This window comes from Cicer arietinum, chromosome 1 (genome assembly GCF_000331145.2).
Source record: "Cicer arietinum cultivar CDC Frontier isolate Library 1 chromosome 1, Cicar.CDCFrontier_v2.0, whole genome shotgun sequence".
Taxonomy (NCBI): domain Eukaryota; kingdom Viridiplantae; phylum Streptophyta; class Magnoliopsida; order Fabales; family Fabaceae; genus Cicer; species Cicer arietinum.
The window spans coordinates 53,999,262-54,018,105 of NC_021160.2; the positions used below are offsets into that span (position 1 = coordinate 53,999,262).

Here is an 18,844-nt window from a genome sequence, read left to right on the forward strand (position 1 = left end):
CCAGAGTCGAGAGTTAGCAATGATAAAGATCTTTCCGAGTGCAACTTTTTTTTTTTTTTTAATAATCAAATTAGTAAATAGTGTAAACTTTGTTAGGGAGAAGTTGAATTTATAATTTGTTTGTGACTTCAAGTTTCTCAAACTACTAAATCATCTTATAAATTTATTTTTGAGTGTTGCTTAGCAAATGATTGAACTAAGTCAATCACTTCCACCTTACTCCTTGATTCTGATGGTGTAGAGTCTATTTGTTGATCTCCTCGGGATTTTAATCATTTAAAGTTTAACGGAGATGATTTTGTTATTAACCACAGAAGTTGATTCCGCTTGTGATGGAGTAGCGTGTGACTATAATAATGTTTTTCTCAACAATTAATTTATCAATAAGCTTCTATTTTGTTAGTACTTGCCATACTATTATTTCATATGAACTAATACCTTCTTAATATCTTTATTAGTTTTGTAATTTCATAATTAAATTGTTAAAGAAATATTGCAATGAGTAATTTTCACTCCTTTACTTAACAACTATGAAAACTAAGATTTAGCCATTATTATTATTATTATTATTATTATTATTATTATTATTATTATTATTATTATTATTATTATTATTATTATTATTATTATTATTATTATTTTCTGTTGAGAAATGAACATACTTGAATTCAATCGGGATAGCATTAGCAATGTAAAAAGCAAAATTAGGAAAACTTCATTAAATATGAAATCAAATAATGCTTGTGCTATGATAAGCTATAACAACATCGTCAAAAATATATATCTGGTGTATACCTACACCCCAATCTTGGAATATTTTTCACAATATCCAAGTGTTGGATTATTTCAAAGCCCTTGTATATTCTTCTAAAAATCCATATATGAATTTAAAGATAACAAGGGCAATATATTGAAACGTGGATATATCTAATTTCTCTTCAAAATCTTCTATCTAACTCATGTCACTCAAACAGTGTAGTGTTGTTGAATTGTCTCAATGTCAAGTCCCTTGAGTTTTACAACAGATTCCACATGTCCCTTCAGTGTGTGAAGCTCCCTTAACCTGGAAACCAACCAACCATATTGAGTTTTCAATTGAAAAAAATAAAAGACATAATAGACACATTTTAATAAACATTACTTAGTACCTTGCAATTTCAGCACGTTTCTTGGCTTGTTCTGCAAGTTCAGACAAGTCTCTATAGTTGTTACTTTCATTCAAAACTTGTTCTGTTTCAGGAGGATTCAAACCATGTAGTGTGCGTTGAGCTGCAGCCCATTGTGCTTCTCTTTCACCCCTTCCATAATCCTTCTTTGTGGTGAAAGCAGTCTGCATTATATAGCACATAAATACATCATCAACAGAGACATAAAGTAAAAGTATTATATTGTAACATTGATATTGAAACTTTACCCTGTTATCAGTAATATTATTCCATGCCTTGCCACTCAAGGCATATTTAATGATGAACTTGAGGATATCCAAAGGGATGTAGAAAACAATGCTGTAGAGCCAAATCACACCTGCCCAACCCCATCCAATTGCTTTCATATGTGCAAACTCCCAATTTGCATACACAGCAATCAGTGTGGCAATCTAATAATTCATAAAAAAAGAAATTAATACCATAAGAAAGTGACAATATATTTAATTATTTTGTCATAAAAAAAACTCACCAGTTGTGCTATCAGAAATGCAACAACAAGAAGGAGGCCAGGACGTTCGATGAAAGACCAGCTCCTTGATCGTGTAACAAAGATGAGAGCTTGACTTACAATACTCACTTGAAGGTAAACAGCAGCTGTTAGCTCATTATGATTATCCCTAATAGATCTTACTCCAAATTTGTCCTACAAATATTTTTTTACATTATAGATTAAGCATGAAGATTGAAATATGAAATAATTATATAAAATCTCTTAATCTTAATTACCGAGAAGAAATTAGATGCATGAGCAGCCCAAAAGAAGACAACAGTCATGACAGCAAGGTAGGCGCCAAGCACTATGCCCATGGCGAAAATCTCCTTCAACTTCCATGAATCAGGCAGAGGAGATGGTTTCACTCTATCCTTTGAAATGGTCATGATTGTGCCGTCGTTGAGTATGGCAATGATCAAAACCATGAAAGGTGAGAAATCAAATTTCCAAATTAGAGCAAGGAGTAAAAAGCCAAGCACTATTCGGATCGTTATGGAAACTGCGTATATCGTGTAGTTCTTCATTCTCTGAAAAATAGCCCTGCTTGTGAGGACTGCACTCACTATAACACTCAAACCAGGCTCGGTTAGGACTATATCGGATGCGCCTCGAGCTGCGTCAGTTGCATCAGCCACTGCAATTCCGATATCTGCTCTTTTCAATGCAGGAGCATCGTTCACACCATCTCCTGTCATTCCACATATGTGTTTCCTATCTTGAAGTCTCTTTACAATCTCATATTTATGTTCTGCATTTCAAATTCATTCATTCATTCAAAATCAAATCTATTAGTACTCATTCGATATTCATAATATAAACTCAAGTCTATGTCTTACCAGGGAAGACACCGGCAAATCCATCAGCCTTCTCAATGAGCTCATCAATCGGAAGGGAAGCCATTGCGGAATCCTTGTGTTCACCAAGGAGGGAGGATGATGGATACATGTTACTTCCCATGCCGAGTCTGCGACCGGTTTCCTTACCAATAGCTAACTGATCACCAGTAATCATCTTAACATTAACTCCAAGATTGAGTGCTTGTCTTATGGTCTCTGCACTGTCATGCCTCGGCGGGTCAAAGAGAGGCAACAGACCCACAAACTGCCACGGTCCTCCTGGACTCTCCTTGCTTTTTTCTGGAACTTCCTGCCAAGTATGCATAATTCATCATAATAACTTCATTCATTCAATTCAACCATAACATAACTTCCTGCCAAGAAGTAAGAAAAACTCACTTGTTTAGCAACAGCAAGGGAACGAAGACCGCGGTCAGCAAATTTATCAATAATGGAAAGAGCTTTCTTCTTAACATCTTCTCTAAGATTGCAAAGTTCAATAATCTAGAAAGAAATTAAAAAGTTTAGTGTAATGTAAGACAATAGACATCAAATAGGAGTGGTGAAATGAAATGAAAGGTTTATTTATTTACCTGTTCTGGTGCCCCTTTGCTTGCTCGGTGCCAGTTACCATCGGTGTCAATGTATGTCATGGCAGTACGCTTTTCAACTGGATTGAAGGGCAGGAAATGCACCTCTGTACACCCTTCTCTAGCCTATACCAACCAACAAACAATACCAGTTTTTCATTGCCATTATATTTTTATTATAATAATCTAGCAAAAACTCTAATGTCATTCATCATAATAAATAAATTATATGCATGTCTAGAGAACCACCCTAGTTACTAGTTACTAGTTAGTAGTGGACTTTATGCAAGAAATTACAAACCTCCTTTGGATCACTCAACATTCCAACAATGCAAGCATCAATAGCATCTTGATTCTCCACCCTAGAGGCTCTTGCTCCAAGCAAAATTACCATGTCCTTGTCGGTATCTCTTGAAAATACCTGCAATATGAACAATAAATATAAAATAATTCCAAACAAGTGAACATTGAAATACTGATCTCTCTGTCTTCTTATTACCTCAATCAAATTCTTGTCTACAGTGAGTTTGTTGAGTGTTAGAGTGCCGGTCTTGTCGCTGCATAAAACATCCATCCCAGCCATTTCCTCAATGGCTGTCATTCTCTTTGTGATAGCACCTTGCTCAGACAACCTATGTGAACCAATAGCCATTGTAACTGACAAAACTGTTGGCATGGCAATAGGAATCCCTCCAATGAGAAGCACCAAGAGATTGTCAATTCCACTCCTATACTTGCGGTGCTGAATCGGATACATGACAACAATCTCGATGATCATTCCCACAGCAATTGAGCAAATGCAGAAGTTACCTATGGCTGTCAACACCTGATCATCAAAATGCACTTGATTAAGAAAAATCATATGATCACTTGTGGAAATTTCTTAACAATATTGAAAACAGAAGAGTAAGAGATAAGTACCTTTTGGAAATGGCCAACTTGGTTAGTGTTGTCAACCAAATGAGCAGCCTTACCGAAGAAGGTGTGCACGCCGGTAGCAATTACAACAGCCTCTAGCTCTCCTTGCTTTACAGTGGAGCCGGAGTAAACTTCATCACCAGCATTCTTGGTAGCAGGCAAGGACTCACCAGTGAGTGCTGATTGATCAATCTTAAGGGGATCTCCATCCAAAAGACGAGCATCAGCCGGGATAATGTCTCCTAATTTGATGCTGATTATATCTCCTGGTACCAATATAGCAGCGTCCTGCTCAGCCCACCTTCCATCTCTCAGAACCTGTCAATTCAGAAACATTATTAGATAGAATCAAAGTAATTATTATTTTGAGCTACCCACAAAACATAAAATTGTTATTGTACCTTGGTTTTTGGAGCAAGACCTGCCATAAGTGCTGCAGCAGCATTTCCTGCATTGTTTTCTTCGATAAAACTAATGGTTGAGTTTATGATCAGCAACACCACTATTCCCACAAAATCTTGCCAATCTGGTGGCTCACCCTGCATATTTCAAAGACAAAGTGAGACAGCAAAATGGTCAAAAGCAATAGCCATTTGAAGAGATAATTATATGGAGAACATACTCCTCCATTTGCCAATGCAATAGCCATGATAGCAGCAGCTTCCATGACCCATGAAAGAGGATTCCACATAAAGCCCAAGAATTTAAGAACCTTGCTTTCCTGTTTCGAGTGCAAATTAAGATGTTATTAAAAGATTTTCACGTGATAATGTTACTAAAAATAAAAATAGAAAATGTTAAATGAAGCACCTTTTTTTCTTCCAATTTGTTTGGGCCAAAAACGGATAACCTTTTTTGTCCTTCCTCATTAGTGAGACCTTCTTTAGTACAATTCAATTCTCGAAACACTTCATCAACTGGTATTCTCTCCTGCAAACCAACAACCACATTGCATGCATTTTAATAACATGCACGTGATATAATAAAATGAAAGAAGTAAGAAGAAAAAATAGAAAAACTAACGAGGTCGACAGCTTCCTTCCTAATATCTTCAAGGCTTGTCATGTTCCTGAATTATATTATTGTTGTTATTATTGTTATTATTATTATGACTAATAGTAATTAATAAATAGATGGAGAGAGTATGTTTGTTATTTAAGAAAGAAAACAAATAGAGAAAGTAGAAGTGTGTGTGTAATATATAAGGAAAGGAATATAAGTAAGTGATGTGAGTGTGTGTATGTGAGTGACTTTCTCCGTTCAATTCTGTTTCTCTAAAATCACTCATTCCCACTCGTTAACTAACTAATTCACATATTACATTCAAACTATAGTAGCGTTGCAGCGACACTCGTGGTCTTCCTTTTGACCCTTCCGTTACTTCTCACTCGCACGTACCAATTTCGTTACACTACAAAACACACAACGTCTACTATCATAATAGGTGATTCATAATCATTCCTATTCAAACAAAAAATCATACTCACGGTCATTCCATATTTTATTTTTAGTTTCATTCAAAGAAAATTTAAACAATTTTGAATTCTGCTTTTAACTCAACTCATGATTATCTATCTAATTTTTAACAATAGATGACTTAAATATAAATTTTTAACCATTGAAAGCTTTAAAATATTATATTTAATTCATTATTTGTTAAAAAATTATAAATTTTTGTGGAAAGTCTTATAACACTCTAAATATACATGCAAAAATTATTTAACAATTATTTAATAACATGTTATATTATTTTAACAATTCTATCATATTTTGTCAACTCCATTATTTAACTTGACCGCAAATTTTTCTTCAACTTTGCCAACTCTGTCGTATTTTATAGATAAATTTATATTATTATAACAATTTTATCTTGCAGATAAATTAGCCACTTAATTCTATTTTGTTAATAACTTCTTCCTATTTTATTTTTTTATTTAATATAAATAAATAAAATCATTATAATTAAAAATAGTAAATTATATTAATAATATGAAACAAAATATATTAAATAGTTATTTATTATTTTGTTGGTGTAGGAAAATTATTATTATTATTTATTAATATATTTTATTTTATTAATAGTATTTTGATTTTTTAAATATTTAAATTATGTTTAATTTATTAAAAAATTAAATTATTAAAAGAAGTAAAAAGTAGGACAATTTAATATTTTATTTTCAAATAATTTGATGTATAATTTAAAAAATAAATATTAATATAAAAAATCCGTATAATTTAGGACAAAAGCAAATATTATTTGTAGTTTCATTTTCTCTCAAAAAGCAAACTAAATGGATCCTTGGACTCGTAAGTCATAACAGAGCACAGCTTTGGGTTGGGGCTACACAACAAAACATGTTCGGCCCAAATTCACTCATTTTTCTGTTTTGATCCGTTATTATATCTATAACTATTTATTTTTTTAGCAACATCTATATAGTATGTGTAATATCTATATCTAATATTATTACTTACTTTCATATTTATCTCTGATATTACCACACAAAAATATTAATTTGATATTTTCAACTTAATGTCATTATATAGTATGTGTAAGGGATGAATTAATCTTTTAAGAGAAATGTTATTTAAACACAATTTTAAACACAAATACAAACACAACTACCATATACGTATATGCTATACACATTTATACATATTTATATTCTCTCTCTTCATTAATATACCTATGTTACTCTCTCTTCATTGATTAACAATAAAATCAAATTAAACACCACAATCTCTCTCTTCTCTCTTTCTTTTTTCTCTTTTCTCTGTAGTCTTTTTCATCTTCATCCATCTTTTTCCTCTTTCATTCTCTCTTCCTTTTAGATGAATCAACTAGTTTTTGTGTTGACCTAGATTTTGTTTTTCACTTGTATTTTTTTACACATTGCTCTCCAAATCTACACTTCTTAGATTTTTATTTTATTATTTAAAATAGATTTTTATTTTATTTTAGTTCTTCTGATATTTTCTTAACTGTTTACTTTTGTTGTTTTTGGCTCATACACAGTTTTTTTGTTTTTTTTTTGTTTCATTTTCTGGTTAATAGTGTAAACATTATTGGTTAATAAAGTATAATAAGTGGTTAATGCATTATTTTCGTCTAAAAGTTAGGGTTGTGAATTGTTAGTCCATATTAAGTTTAGTCCATGTTTCTTAAAGCCATTAACCAAATTTATATTGTTTGATTAGAATGACCAAACTTTATGTTCAAATTCATTAACCAAGTTGTGTAAGGAATTAACCATATTATTTTAAGTCATTAACCAAGTTTATATTTTGTTTGATTAGAATGTCAAAGTTACTTCATAAAAAATTTGATTAAAATAAGTAAATAAAAGGAAAAAAGAGGAATTATGAAAGAAAAGAAAGATGAATCTGTGAAGTTTATTTTTATAGAGGAAGAAAAAAAATGTAAAAAAAAAAGAGATAAAAAAGGGGAAAATAAAAGAGGGAGAAATTAAATAAAGAGAGAGATTGTGTAGAAAATATAAAAGAGGGAAATTAAATGAAGAGAGACTATGTGGGAACCACATGGATTTGTGTTTATATTTGTGTTTAAAATTGTGTTCAAATATCATTGCTCATCAAGCTAACATGTTAAATTAATTTGAGTTGAATTCAACCAAGCGATTGCGACTATGACTTATTTTAAGGAAAATATACTAAAATAGATGTACTGTGTTTATAAAATATAAATATAAATATTTTTGGAATAAACAATATAGAACAAATCGAGTAAAAAGGTTTATTGATATAGAAAATATTTGATTAAAAATAAAACTAAAATATAGAAATTTAAGATAATTTAATCTAATAATTTTCATAAATTTGATTTAATTCATAAAAAATAAGCAAACGATAATTTATAAATATTTTATAATATATTAGTGAAATAAATTTTAAGTATTGATAAATATTTTAAGCAAATAGAAAAATAATAATCATTAATCACAATGATGTAAAAATTATGATAAACCTTAATTTAGTTTAGTATAGTTTAATCTAAATATAATCAATGTGTTATGAAATTAAAAATATATAATTAAGTAATAATATATATTATCTTATCTTTTAAAAAGAAAAACTTAAATTGTAAAGATATAACCGGCCCCTAATACGACAAATGACATAAACACAAAGCAAGTAGTTAGCGTATAGTCTCTTTTGCCTATTCAAATCAAATTTCTTAGCCTAATTTAATTGAAGATGACTTAGAATCTCGACCTTGAATAACCTAGTATTATTTATTAGCAAAAGGATAGGTCCACGTGTTTCATATAATTAATCAAAAGTAAAGGCTACTAATTAATATTTATGTTTAATGGAAAAAAAAAAGATGGTGGTCTTAGACTGAGGCATACCACCACAAGAAAAATAGACAATCCAACCGATGTGCAATATTTGGCAAAGAAGACATAAAAAATCCATGTATATCACATCACTCAATATTTCTATTTTTAGTACTAAATTACCATCATTATTAACAGTTATAATGACATGATTTTCAGTTCATTTAGTGTCTTAATTCTATCACACAACATGTTTCATGATTATAATGCATGAGATTAGTTTGTAAACATCAAGAAGATATGCGCCTACAAAATTTATGGGTCCTCCTTAAGATATATTGTCTAGGTAAGAAATCAAGATTCTCAAATGATGTGAAAGCATAACTTGGTTGAGTCTTATATGTGTAGATAGTATTAAATAAAATAAAATTAAGCCATGGAAATATTTGAAGAAACCTAACACGTATATACATAATGGTTGACAAAACGCGGCTATATAAGTATATATACTTGAGAAATGAATAGTGGGTTTACCTCACCAAGTTGTTTGATCCCAATAGAGAAGGTCAATTTCTCCAACTACAAGTGGGTCAAAGTAACCTTTGAATATATATATATATATATAAAATAAATAATTTGGTGGACCAAACTTGCATACGAATTTATAAACAACGACAGTCACTAGTCACTACACTACCTAGCATTCAATTTTCTACGCATTATGGTCCACTGTCACCAAAAACGTGACATAGACATAACTACATCCAAACACACTCCCAACTTCACAATAACTGCACTCCCAAATACTACTATATCTATGCCTATATCCGTGACTTCTACTTAAAACACCAATATTTTAAAAATTAAGATGATATTTTTTAGTTTTATAAATAAAATGATAATTTAAATCAACATTATTTAAATTATTATCTAAATTATAAAAATAAAGATGATTATTAATGTCTACTTCTAATTTTGTTAAATTGATTCATGATAAAAACCATGTTAAAATTTAGCTAATTATATACCTATTAACTTTGTTTGGATCTTGTACAATTTAATGTTTTTTATAACTGTTGGACCACAAAATAGTAGAGGATCAAGTTAATAAACCTCCACTCAGTAATTTATATAATTTGATAAGCTATTAAATTTGAACCATAACATAAACTGAGATTTAATCCAGTATAAGAAAGAGAAATTAATAATATGAGTTCTTAATCAAGAAAGAAAATTAAGATACAATTTCAATATGAATGAAAAATATATGATATGAAGGATAGAAGCTGCAATATAAAGATTTTAGAGATGTTTGTAACTACATATCGTAACAACAATGAATATAGGAGTTAGAGTTTGAGGGACAAATCAAGGTTCTGCAACTCCTCTTGTTTAGTCTTCAAATGAGTAGCACTATTACCAAACCAGTAACCTCCAAATCCTTCTTGCACCTTTGTTGGACAAAACTTCCCTAATCTTCTAGATGATTCATGAGTTTCTGCTTCAACATCAATATTATTTCCAATTGTAGATTGTGATTGCTTCTGCCACTGCTTTTGAACACTCGAACGAGACAAACCGAAAAAAGGCGCTTGAAAACAAGGTTTGTTAATCATAGAAGAATGCACCTGAATTCCAAGTGATGATGATGATCTGTTATATGAGCCATGCAGAGGCAGAGAAGCCATGCTTGAGTACCTGTTTCCAAAATCTAGTGAAACTGATGCATCAACACCATTTTTGTATCTTCTTTTCGCCATACTTCTTTCTCTTTTGTGTGCATTCTGGTGTCCTCCTAGTGCTTGTGAACTATAAAACTTTCTTTGGCAATAGTTGCATGAGAAAATCCTTGCCTCTAATTCATTACCATGATTAGATTCTGAGGATGAGTTCATGGATATCGATGTATCCGTATCGAAACAGTTAATGAGATTGAGTTCTTGCTTTGATTCATCATCACCTGAATCTTTAGGGAGACTTAGATCTAGTAGAAAGTTTGGATATTGTTGTTTTTTCTCTTCATTTTCTATCGGTTTAGGTATCGGATTTTGAGAAAATGAAGTGTTGAAATTATCAGATGAATATTTTTCTGATCTCAGAAGATCCATATGGAAGGAAAATATGCAAAGATTTTCTTTTTATATAGGTGATAAAACCTTGGTTTCATAAGAGAAATAGGAAATTTGTAAATGATGTAATGTAGCAATAAATGTTGTCTGTGTTATATATGTGTAGAAGCAGATGTCACTATTTTACAGTTACAAAGTCCTAATATAGCAAGACCTAAAATATCTAGACATTGGTTTTTGTGAAATGAATGACTCTAGTAGGTTTTTGAAGCATCACTAACAACATTCTATCACTTTATAATTGTAAACTTTAAGAATGACACTAACCTAAGTTACAGATTCATGCTTAATCATATGATAAAGTTAATCTTATTGAAATTTGGAATAAGTATAGTTTTGTTGTTTTGAATAGTTTCATATTATAGTGCTTTTATTTCTAGATATCTCATAGTTGAAATGATATCATATTCTATAAGGTATGGTCATTAGTATTATCAAGGGGCAATTTTTTCTAACTTGTCATAGTTAGGTGTGGGACCATTCTTTTTCATCCTTTTCCTTTTCCAAAAATATTTCTCTTGAATGATAGTGTTAGTGCCTTAGCACTTAATAATTGAAGCCTATTCTAGGAATTTCAGAAGACAGTTTCATGTCATTTCTTTCAAATAGAAAAAGCATGAAATGAAAAAAAATTCTCATCTAGAGACAGCCAATCCTAACTTTTCTCCTTAAAAGGACTCCATCTATGATTCTTGTCTTCAATATTATATCACCATTATGCTTCTTTTACCCCACACCACATGCTGCATCATTCTACAACCCAATTTAATTTCCAAAACACTCTAGCTAAATGAACGCTCTCTCCCCTTTCTCTTTCTGAAGTGGAATTATATTGTTTCTCTTTTAAGGGAATTATTATTGATTAAACCATTAATTTAGTCACTCAAGTACTTTTTCACGAGGCGTCAGTTCAATAATAAAAGTTTAATCTTATAATTTTATTGGACAATGTTCAAATTCCTACGGAGACAGTTGAAAAGGATCATTAGTCCCACTATAATAAATAATAATTCATCCATCTTCATTTTTTAAAAATCCCTCAAGTATCACTTTCTCTCTTATTTAGTCTCTAAACTGTATGAAAATAATGAGCAATCCTTAAACTATATGGAATCTGTCAAATTAATCCCTAAATTATATAAAATTCGTCTCTTTAATTATAATATTTATTTTCAATATGTAACAATTGAGACTAATTTGACGAATTTCTCATACTTTAATACTTTAAGACTAAATTGATGGTTTAAATAATTATTATTTAATCATAAAGAATATGTTAGTTAGATTAGGTAAGAAAGCTGAATCTATGAAAATCTTAGTTAAGTTTCCACTAAGCTAAACTATTGTAGCTTTTGTCTCCCAAACACATCTTAACTAGTGTAAGCATGAATCAGGAAATAGTCAAATTATAATATTCTCTTAAGTTTTCATGCAGATTTGCTAATCATCTCTAGTAATATAATTTTAAGAGCAAATAAGGTCCCCCCCTCCCCTCCATCCACTTTTCTCTCTTATAACCTTTCCCTTTCCCTCAACCAATACTAAGTGTTGGACACAAGCGACTGAGGCCGCAGGACTTGCATTGAAAATCACATACTGTGGTACCAAGCAAGCAATTCTCTGACATTTGATAGACAAGTAATAACTTTTTGAAATTTGTTTATTCCAATAGATCATGTTCAAGTTGGCTTGGGTTCAATCCTTGACAAAAAATAGGATAAGGACAAGAAAAGGATATGTTTGTGTCTGCCTTAGATAGGAAAAGCATTGAGGGTATCATGCAGTTACAAATACTACAACCCACCACAACTTTTCTTAGGATAGTTAATAAAATATATTGCATATAAGGTCAAATGTATATATTTTGTGTAAAATGGGTATATTCTAAGTATAATTGCAAAGATGAAAATTACAATGGACAATAAAATTCTCTTCCAAAAAATTTAACATTGTTGCATTTTTAAAGTTGAATTTAAACTCAAATTTTTTTATTAATCTGTAAGAAACTTCAATCATTTCATCCGAATACTTCTAGGTAAAACTATGTGTATTGCTCTTGAACATATATGGATACTTACATCATCATATTAACCAGACAAATTGGTGGGTGAAGATTTTAAGTCTTTTTTTTTTTTTTTTTGGTGCAAGTGAATATTTTAAGTTATTCAAACTTTATTAGCTATAGACACCTAACTTAAAACTTTATGTGCATATATATCTATGCCAGGCCAACTGATTGCAATGTATCAGAAAAAGTTTTCCACTCAATTCCCTGCGCTCATTCAGCATGATTGTGCCATTAATATTTAATTTCATATCACCTTTATTTTAAAGAGAAATTAATTAACGCCATTTCTTTTCTCAAGTACTGTAATCTTTTTAGTTCTGCTTTTTACGGTTTTTACTTTTTTGGGATGAAATTGAACTTTTTCTCTTGTTCCGTTTTTGTCGATTTCCTTTGATATTTTATTATTCTAAAAATAAATACACTACTTACAAGTGCATGATTGCAAAAGCAATTTAGTGATGCTTAGGAAGTGATCTTCAAACCCTACATGTTATATATATATATATATATATATATGACATTCAATTTGTGGTCATGAAATGGACAAAAAATTTAGAGTGAAAGAAAGGAGAGTAATTATTTTAACTGAGGGGTAAAAAATATTTGTAAAACGAATAAGGGATTCAACACGTTAGATTTCACTACTCTTATGCTATGATTTCTTTTCTGCAATTCTTATCACTCCTCTATTTCTAGCTTAAACCAAACAAGAGAAGTTTGATTTTTTTTTTTTTTCAACTTCTTTCCATCCTCTCTCCTCCTCCTGTTTCACCAAACCAAACATTTGGGAAAAATTAACCATCGTGCGCAAATCAACAAGCACTTGGAGAATGCATAGCCCTATCTGAAGCCCTTAAACAAGTTTGGCAAATCAGCATGTTTATTTCATCATATATACCCATTTTCTTATGCTATGATATCGGAATTATGAATTGGAACACACAATTTTATACATTGATGTCAAAATCTAAATTTCACAACTTCATATTTACTAGGCTTTTCTTCAGATGAAAGCAATCAAACAATACATTATGCCTTCTCCCCCAATAGACAAGGAGTATATAATAGATTAAACCAACACTACCAACACAAAAAACATCTTTACTTTGTTAGCCAATATATGAAAATAAGAAAAATGCATACAGACCCAACAAGGGAAAGTATAATGGTATCCATCGACTTTTTTCGCTTTATTGCTGACAGAATATTATTTACCTGTAACATTGTTAAAAACTGTCATTAAACAACAGAACACTTGAAAAAACATCATAGACAGATAAAACTTGCTATGTAGAAATAACTTCAGAAGCAACGAGACCACAATATCTTTCAACAACTTATTTTATTCATTCTCATGAAAGATGAAATTTATGTCATATTTCACAGGCAATAATCTCCTCATCCTTATTCAATATTTACGTAAACTTCAATAACAATTGTACCGTTGGGAGGCGACTGCTCACGTTGCTGAGCTTTGAATTGATCCCACCAAAAGTTGAACGCTGGAAGACTAGTGCACCGAGCGTTGCTTGTGCTTGTGAAATAACAGTGTCCATCTGCAGTACAAGAATTAGTGCAGCAGATTAAAACAGGACAACCCCAGTTGTCGATCAGACATCAAAGACAGAACTTAAATTGAAAACTAAAGGAATGCTTCGAAAAGTGGTCCGTTAACCTTGGCACATGCACCAGATTATAAGTACATGATAAGTACAAAATAAGTAAAGCACTCCAGTGTCCAGTGGAAGGATTTTGATATGAGAACAGAACTTTATAACAATAAAATTGTTTCATTTTACCAACCTGTCCTGTACTTCGGCTGATAGATGCACGCTCTTTAAGGAGGGTTTGCTGTTCAGAACCTGAACCCTCTTCCAAATCTAATCTTGTTCTATCGAACTCTTTAAAATCATCAAGTAGTGAAGCATGCTCTTGCTTAGCTCTAAGATTAGATCGGAGACGATAAAACTCCTGCATTTCAAATACAACTAACAACAAGTTGGTGTCTGACGGATCTAAGTTTAGGACAAAAACTCTAAATGTAAATAAAAACAAGCAGAACACAACAACGAGAGTAAGCCTGATGGAGAAGATAAAAAAGTATATAACAGCAATAATAATAAGTAAAAATGTTATTATAAGGGTTAAAACAATTAGGCAGCTAGCGAGAGAGGTTAGCAGGTTGGATGGTTTAGTTTAAATAAGAAATAGAGTAGAAGGGAGAGGGTATTCAGATTTGTTAGTTTGGAAAAATAGAGAAGTGGCTCAGTTGCAAGCAGAGATAGAGGGAGATGTCAACTATAGATCCAAACAGAGTGGATAAAATGTACTGCATGTTGGACCATTAAGAAATATTTGGAGATAAATGGTCTATTTTCTTTATATAGGACTAGCTTCCAGAAGGGCACGAGATTGCCCGTATGTCTACTTTTTTATTGCGCTATATGGAGAGTGTGAAAAAACTGTTTGAAAAATGGTAGAAAAAAATTAGGCAAATAGGATGACAAAAATAAAACAAAAGTGGTGTAAGTTATAGGTAATAGTTAGGGGCAGTTTTTTTTATTTTTATAGAAGGTAGTTAATACATGGATTTTTCTTGTAACCGGTAAGGGTAGATTTGGAAGAAAAATAGGCTACACCAAATTGTGTGTATTGCCTTTATTAATGCTATAGATTATAGATTCATCATTCATAATAGTTACAAGACATTATGGCGTCATTTGATCCATGAAGCCAACCCAACTACCATGTAGCTAACCCCACCTAGTGGCAAAAGGCTTTGAAGGTTGTTGTTTTTGTTGGTTCAGTTGTAACGGTAAACCCATCGAGAAATTCATTAAAAATCAATTTTTCTTTTACTCAATCAATTCTTTTAAAGGTTCCTAACAGAGGGGGAATCATAAATTTGAGTACAAGTCAAGTGTCAAGTAAGATATATAATCATATCAAAGGTTTACGCTTCAGACATTTACCCTGTTTGTTATACTCTCATCTGTAAAAAAGAGAACTCTTTTGAAAGTTGAAACCAAAGGTTAGGTATAAATTAATTAGGCAAAACTTGTAATGATATTTAATGCGAATCCTACTTTTAGGATAAAGCTTAAATTATTAAATTCAAATCCTTCTCAGCTGCCAAAGAACTCTAACATCAGGGAGTACAGTTTGCATACAGATTTCACTAAATGCAATAAAATCACAATTACATGATAGTAATATGCACACACAATGTTATAGGGGGTAGCTCAAGCTCATGCGGTAGAATACCTGGGTGAGATCCTGAAATATTTCTTGGTGTCTGTTCAGAGTATGAGAAACCATTTCTGAGCCACCAGAGGACACCCAAGCTTGCATCTGTGAGTTTACTTGTTTGAGTTGGTTTAGCAATCGCTCAATCCAAGACTCCAGGTCACTCTCCGATGCATCAGCTTTTGTTGAGACTTTTGCTGAAACCAATTTACGATATGAAATCATTTGCTCATCCAACTGAGCTTCAAGTTTTCTTGCCTGCAAAAGATAAAGAAGAGAAAACAATTTTTTGCTGTCAATAATTTTCCTAGGAAACAAAAATATCCAATGAATGCATGCATCCCTTCAAGGCAATCAAATTCCAATGAAACAATTTGATATTGTTATTATCACTATGATGATCAGATGATGATGATTAGCACAGAGAAACCGAGGTATACAGGTTTGACTCAACCAAAAGTGATTGAATGCATGCTTAAATATTACTTACAAACAGAACAAGCCAGCATAACTGAAATTCGATAAACTTTAAGTCAACTTTTTAACGGTATTGTAACGAAGCACTGGTATTTGATTTGAAATGAGTTAGCTATCTAATCAAGATGCTTAGTGCATAAAATGAAAACACTAGCCAATAATGCCAGCATGGGTTTTTAAGCAGTCATAAGGATTCAGCCAAAAACTGCTTTTGAAAAAGAGCAAACAAAACAAGCATAAATGCGAGAAAAGAACATTAACTTCATTACTCATCAATACATTTCATTTTTATCTTCTGGCTGCTAACTCCCAAAATCACATATATGAACATAGGCCCTAGGAAAAGGTTTAACACGAAACACCTAATACTATATACACCATAGAGGCATAAACTAATTGGAAACAAAAGAAGAAATATTAACAACGAATTTTAACTGTTTCTATCATTCTTGTATCCAGGATAAAAGTAAAATATCATCTGTGTATTATGTAGTTTATCATATCCAACGGCTCTGCAGTGGCCGCAGTTGGAGCCCCGCAGAGGATCCAAACATGCACTTCAAATCTACAGATATATTTCCTAAGAAAGCTAAAAAATGAAAATTGAACAAAGAGAATAATTTATAGCCAGTATGAATCAGAATCTACAAAGTAGAAGAGCATGAAACTGCAAATAATGAGTAAAAATTGTCTTCTCGCTGCGTATAAGCAATAATTCTCAAAACCTAATGACGAAAGTAATAAAATAGAAATAAAGAAGAGAAAAACGTAATATAGGAAAGAAAAAAGAGGAGAACCTGATTGCGAAGGGAATCCCATGAAGGATGGAGGTCCATGGATGAGAAAGATGAAAAGTGAAAAGTAGGAAGGAAGTAGGATCAAGATACGCCGTCTGTTCCCACGACACAGACGACGACGACACCGCTTCTTCAATTTTCCTTTCTTCGGCTTTTCTTTCCATCTAAAAATTGGGTTGCTTCCTTCCTAATCCAAAATTATTATTATTATTTTTTTTTATAGAAACGTATTCGGTTTTTCTTAAGGTACTTCTAACAAGTGACTTTAGAGAGGACAATTGTTAAGATTTCAAGATTAAAAATTTTACATCAACAATTTTTAAACTTTCAACAAGCTGAAAATACAATTTTTAATATAATTTTAATTCAAAATATTTATATTTAGATTACGATACTTAATATATTTAGTTTAGATTTTAAATATATTTTTTATTTTTTTATTTTATTTAAAATAAATTTTTAGTCTCTCATTTCTACATCTTTTTGTCATATTAATTAATTTTTGAGATTTTTTCGATTTCATTACTTTTGATGATGTGACATTTTCACTAATATGTGATAATTAAATTACATTTCTGAATTGAATAAAATATTTTTTTATGTCATTATTATTGTTATTAATTTTATTTATATAATAAAATATTAAAAATCAATTTCATTTATTTTATTTATATATTACAATATTTAAAATTTAAAAAAACAATTTTTAAAATTTATTTATTTTATCCAACAATAATTTAAAATTTTAAAGTATTTATAAAAAAATATATAGAATTTTATTTATTTTATTTTTAATATTTTAACATATAAATAAAATTAATTATAATAATAATGACACATAAATTATTTTATCGAAATAACAAATGTCACCTAAGTGATATATCATCCAAAGTAATAGAGGATCAAAAAGATCCCAAACGTTAATTAATAAGAAAAAAAAATGATTTTTAAAATAAGAGAACTAAAAACTCATTTTAATAAAACTCGAACATAATATTCAATATTCAATGTAAGAAACATTTGCTAGTTAAACTAATATAAATACACAATCTATAATTTTAAATCCTCTTAGTCTTTTCTTTTTCTCACAAAAAAAATGTATATTTAATTTATAATAAATTAATTAGTCATGCTTAATAATTTTATAATTCATTAAAATATATACCAGAAAATAAGAAGAGTTTAAAAAAGATGCATATAAATGAGTTGGAGTGGTGCAGTTACAAAATACATATCCGTTTTTCTCAAATAAAAAAGAAATACATTATTCATTATTAATATAAATTAATCTTATAAGGAATTTCAATAAAACTTATGTATTTGGTCAAGTTAACCTCACTTATAAGCATATATTTTGAATTGTGTTATAACATGAAAAAATCATAGTTTTCATTATCAACATATCAACATATGTCTATTACACTTGATAACAATGTCAATTACAATGAATGAGAGAGTTTGAATTGTAATACATTTCTGAATTGAATAAAATATTTTTTTATGTCATTATTATTGTTATTAATTTTATTTATATAATAAAATATTAAAAATCAATTTCATTTATTTTATTTATATATTACAATATTTAAAATTTAAAAAAACAATTTTTAAAATTTATTTATTTTATCCAACAATAATTTAAAATTTTAAAGTATTTATAAAAAAATATATAGAATTTTATTTATTTTATTTTTAATATTTTAACATATAAATAAAATTAATTATAATAATAATGACACATAAATTATTTTATCGAAATAACAAATGTCACCTAAGTGATATAT

General features: G+C 30.3%; 3 protein-coding genes across 3 annotated transcripts; all 3 read right to left on the reverse strand.

Moving 5' to 3' along the window:
• Positions 1 to 685: 685 nt before the first annotated feature.
• Positions 686 to 5,223, reverse strand: LOC101499920 (plasma membrane ATPase 4). The gene is made up of 15 exons (XM_004486566.4): positions 5,069 to 5,223; positions 4,856 to 4,975; positions 4,668 to 4,766; positions 4,447 to 4,584; positions 4,049 to 4,363; positions 3,627 to 3,953; positions 3,429 to 3,548; positions 3,131 to 3,253; positions 2,937 to 3,041; positions 2,538 to 2,847; positions 1,935 to 2,449; positions 1,678 to 1,851; positions 1,415 to 1,597; positions 1,149 to 1,330; positions 686 to 1,063 (listed from the first exon to the last, which is right to left on the reverse strand). Exons 1-15 carry the CDS (start codon positions 5,108 to 5,110, stop codon positions 967 to 969), a joined length of 2,850 nt encoding a protein of 949 aa, XP_004486623.1. The 5' UTR covers positions 5,111 to 5,223; the 3' UTR covers positions 686 to 966.
• A 4,286-nt stretch (positions 5,224 to 9,509) lies between these two features.
• On the reverse strand, positions 9,510 to 10,857 carry LOC101499613 (zinc finger protein 1-like). Its single transcript, XM_004486565.4, has one exon. The coding sequence runs from the start codon at positions 10,449 to 10,451 to the stop codon at positions 9,693 to 9,695; it is 759 nt and encodes a 252-aa protein (XP_004486622.1). The 5' UTR covers positions 10,452 to 10,857; the 3' UTR covers positions 9,510 to 9,692.
• A 2,584-nt stretch (positions 10,858 to 13,441) lies between these two features.
• LOC101499298 (Golgi SNAP receptor complex member 1-1) lies at positions 13,442 to 17,256 on the reverse strand. The gene is made up of 5 exons (XM_004486564.4): positions 17,061 to 17,256; positions 15,805 to 16,044; positions 14,344 to 14,511; positions 13,983 to 14,096; positions 13,442 to 13,755 (listed from the first exon to the last, which is right to left on the reverse strand). Exons 1-5 carry the CDS (start codon positions 17,097 to 17,099, stop codon positions 13,642 to 13,644), a joined length of 675 nt encoding a protein of 224 aa, XP_004486621.1. The 5' UTR covers positions 17,100 to 17,256; the 3' UTR covers positions 13,442 to 13,641.
• Positions 17,257 to 18,844: the final 1,588 nt, after the last annotated feature.

Coding starts and splice junctions, on each gene's coding strand:
- LOC101499920 (XM_004486566.4), bottom strand. CDS start 5,110: ATGACAAGCCTTGAAGATATTAGGAAGGAAGCTGTCGACCTC. Junction 1,852..1,934: donor ATGCATCTAATTTCTTCTCG/GTAATTAAGATT, acceptor AAATATTTGTAG/GACAAATTTGGAGTAAGATC. Junction 1,064..1,148: donor AAACGTGCTGAAATTGCAAG/GTACTAAGTAAT, acceptor GTTGGTTTCCAG/GTTAAGGGAGCTTCACACAC.
- LOC101499613 (XM_004486565.4), bottom strand. CDS start 10,451: ATGGATCTTCTGAGATCAGAAAAATATTCATCTGATAATTTCAACACT.
- LOC101499298 (XM_004486564.4), bottom strand. CDS start 17,099: ATGGACCTCCATCCTTCATGGGATTCCCTTCGCAATCAG. Junction 14,097..14,343: donor TCAGCCGAAGTACAGGACAG/GTTGGTAAAATG, acceptor CTTGTACTGCAG/ATGGACACTGTTATTTCACA. Junction 13,756..13,982: donor TGAGCAGTCGCCTCCCAACG/GTACAATTGTTA, acceptor ACAATGTTACAG/GTAAATAATATTCTGTCAGC.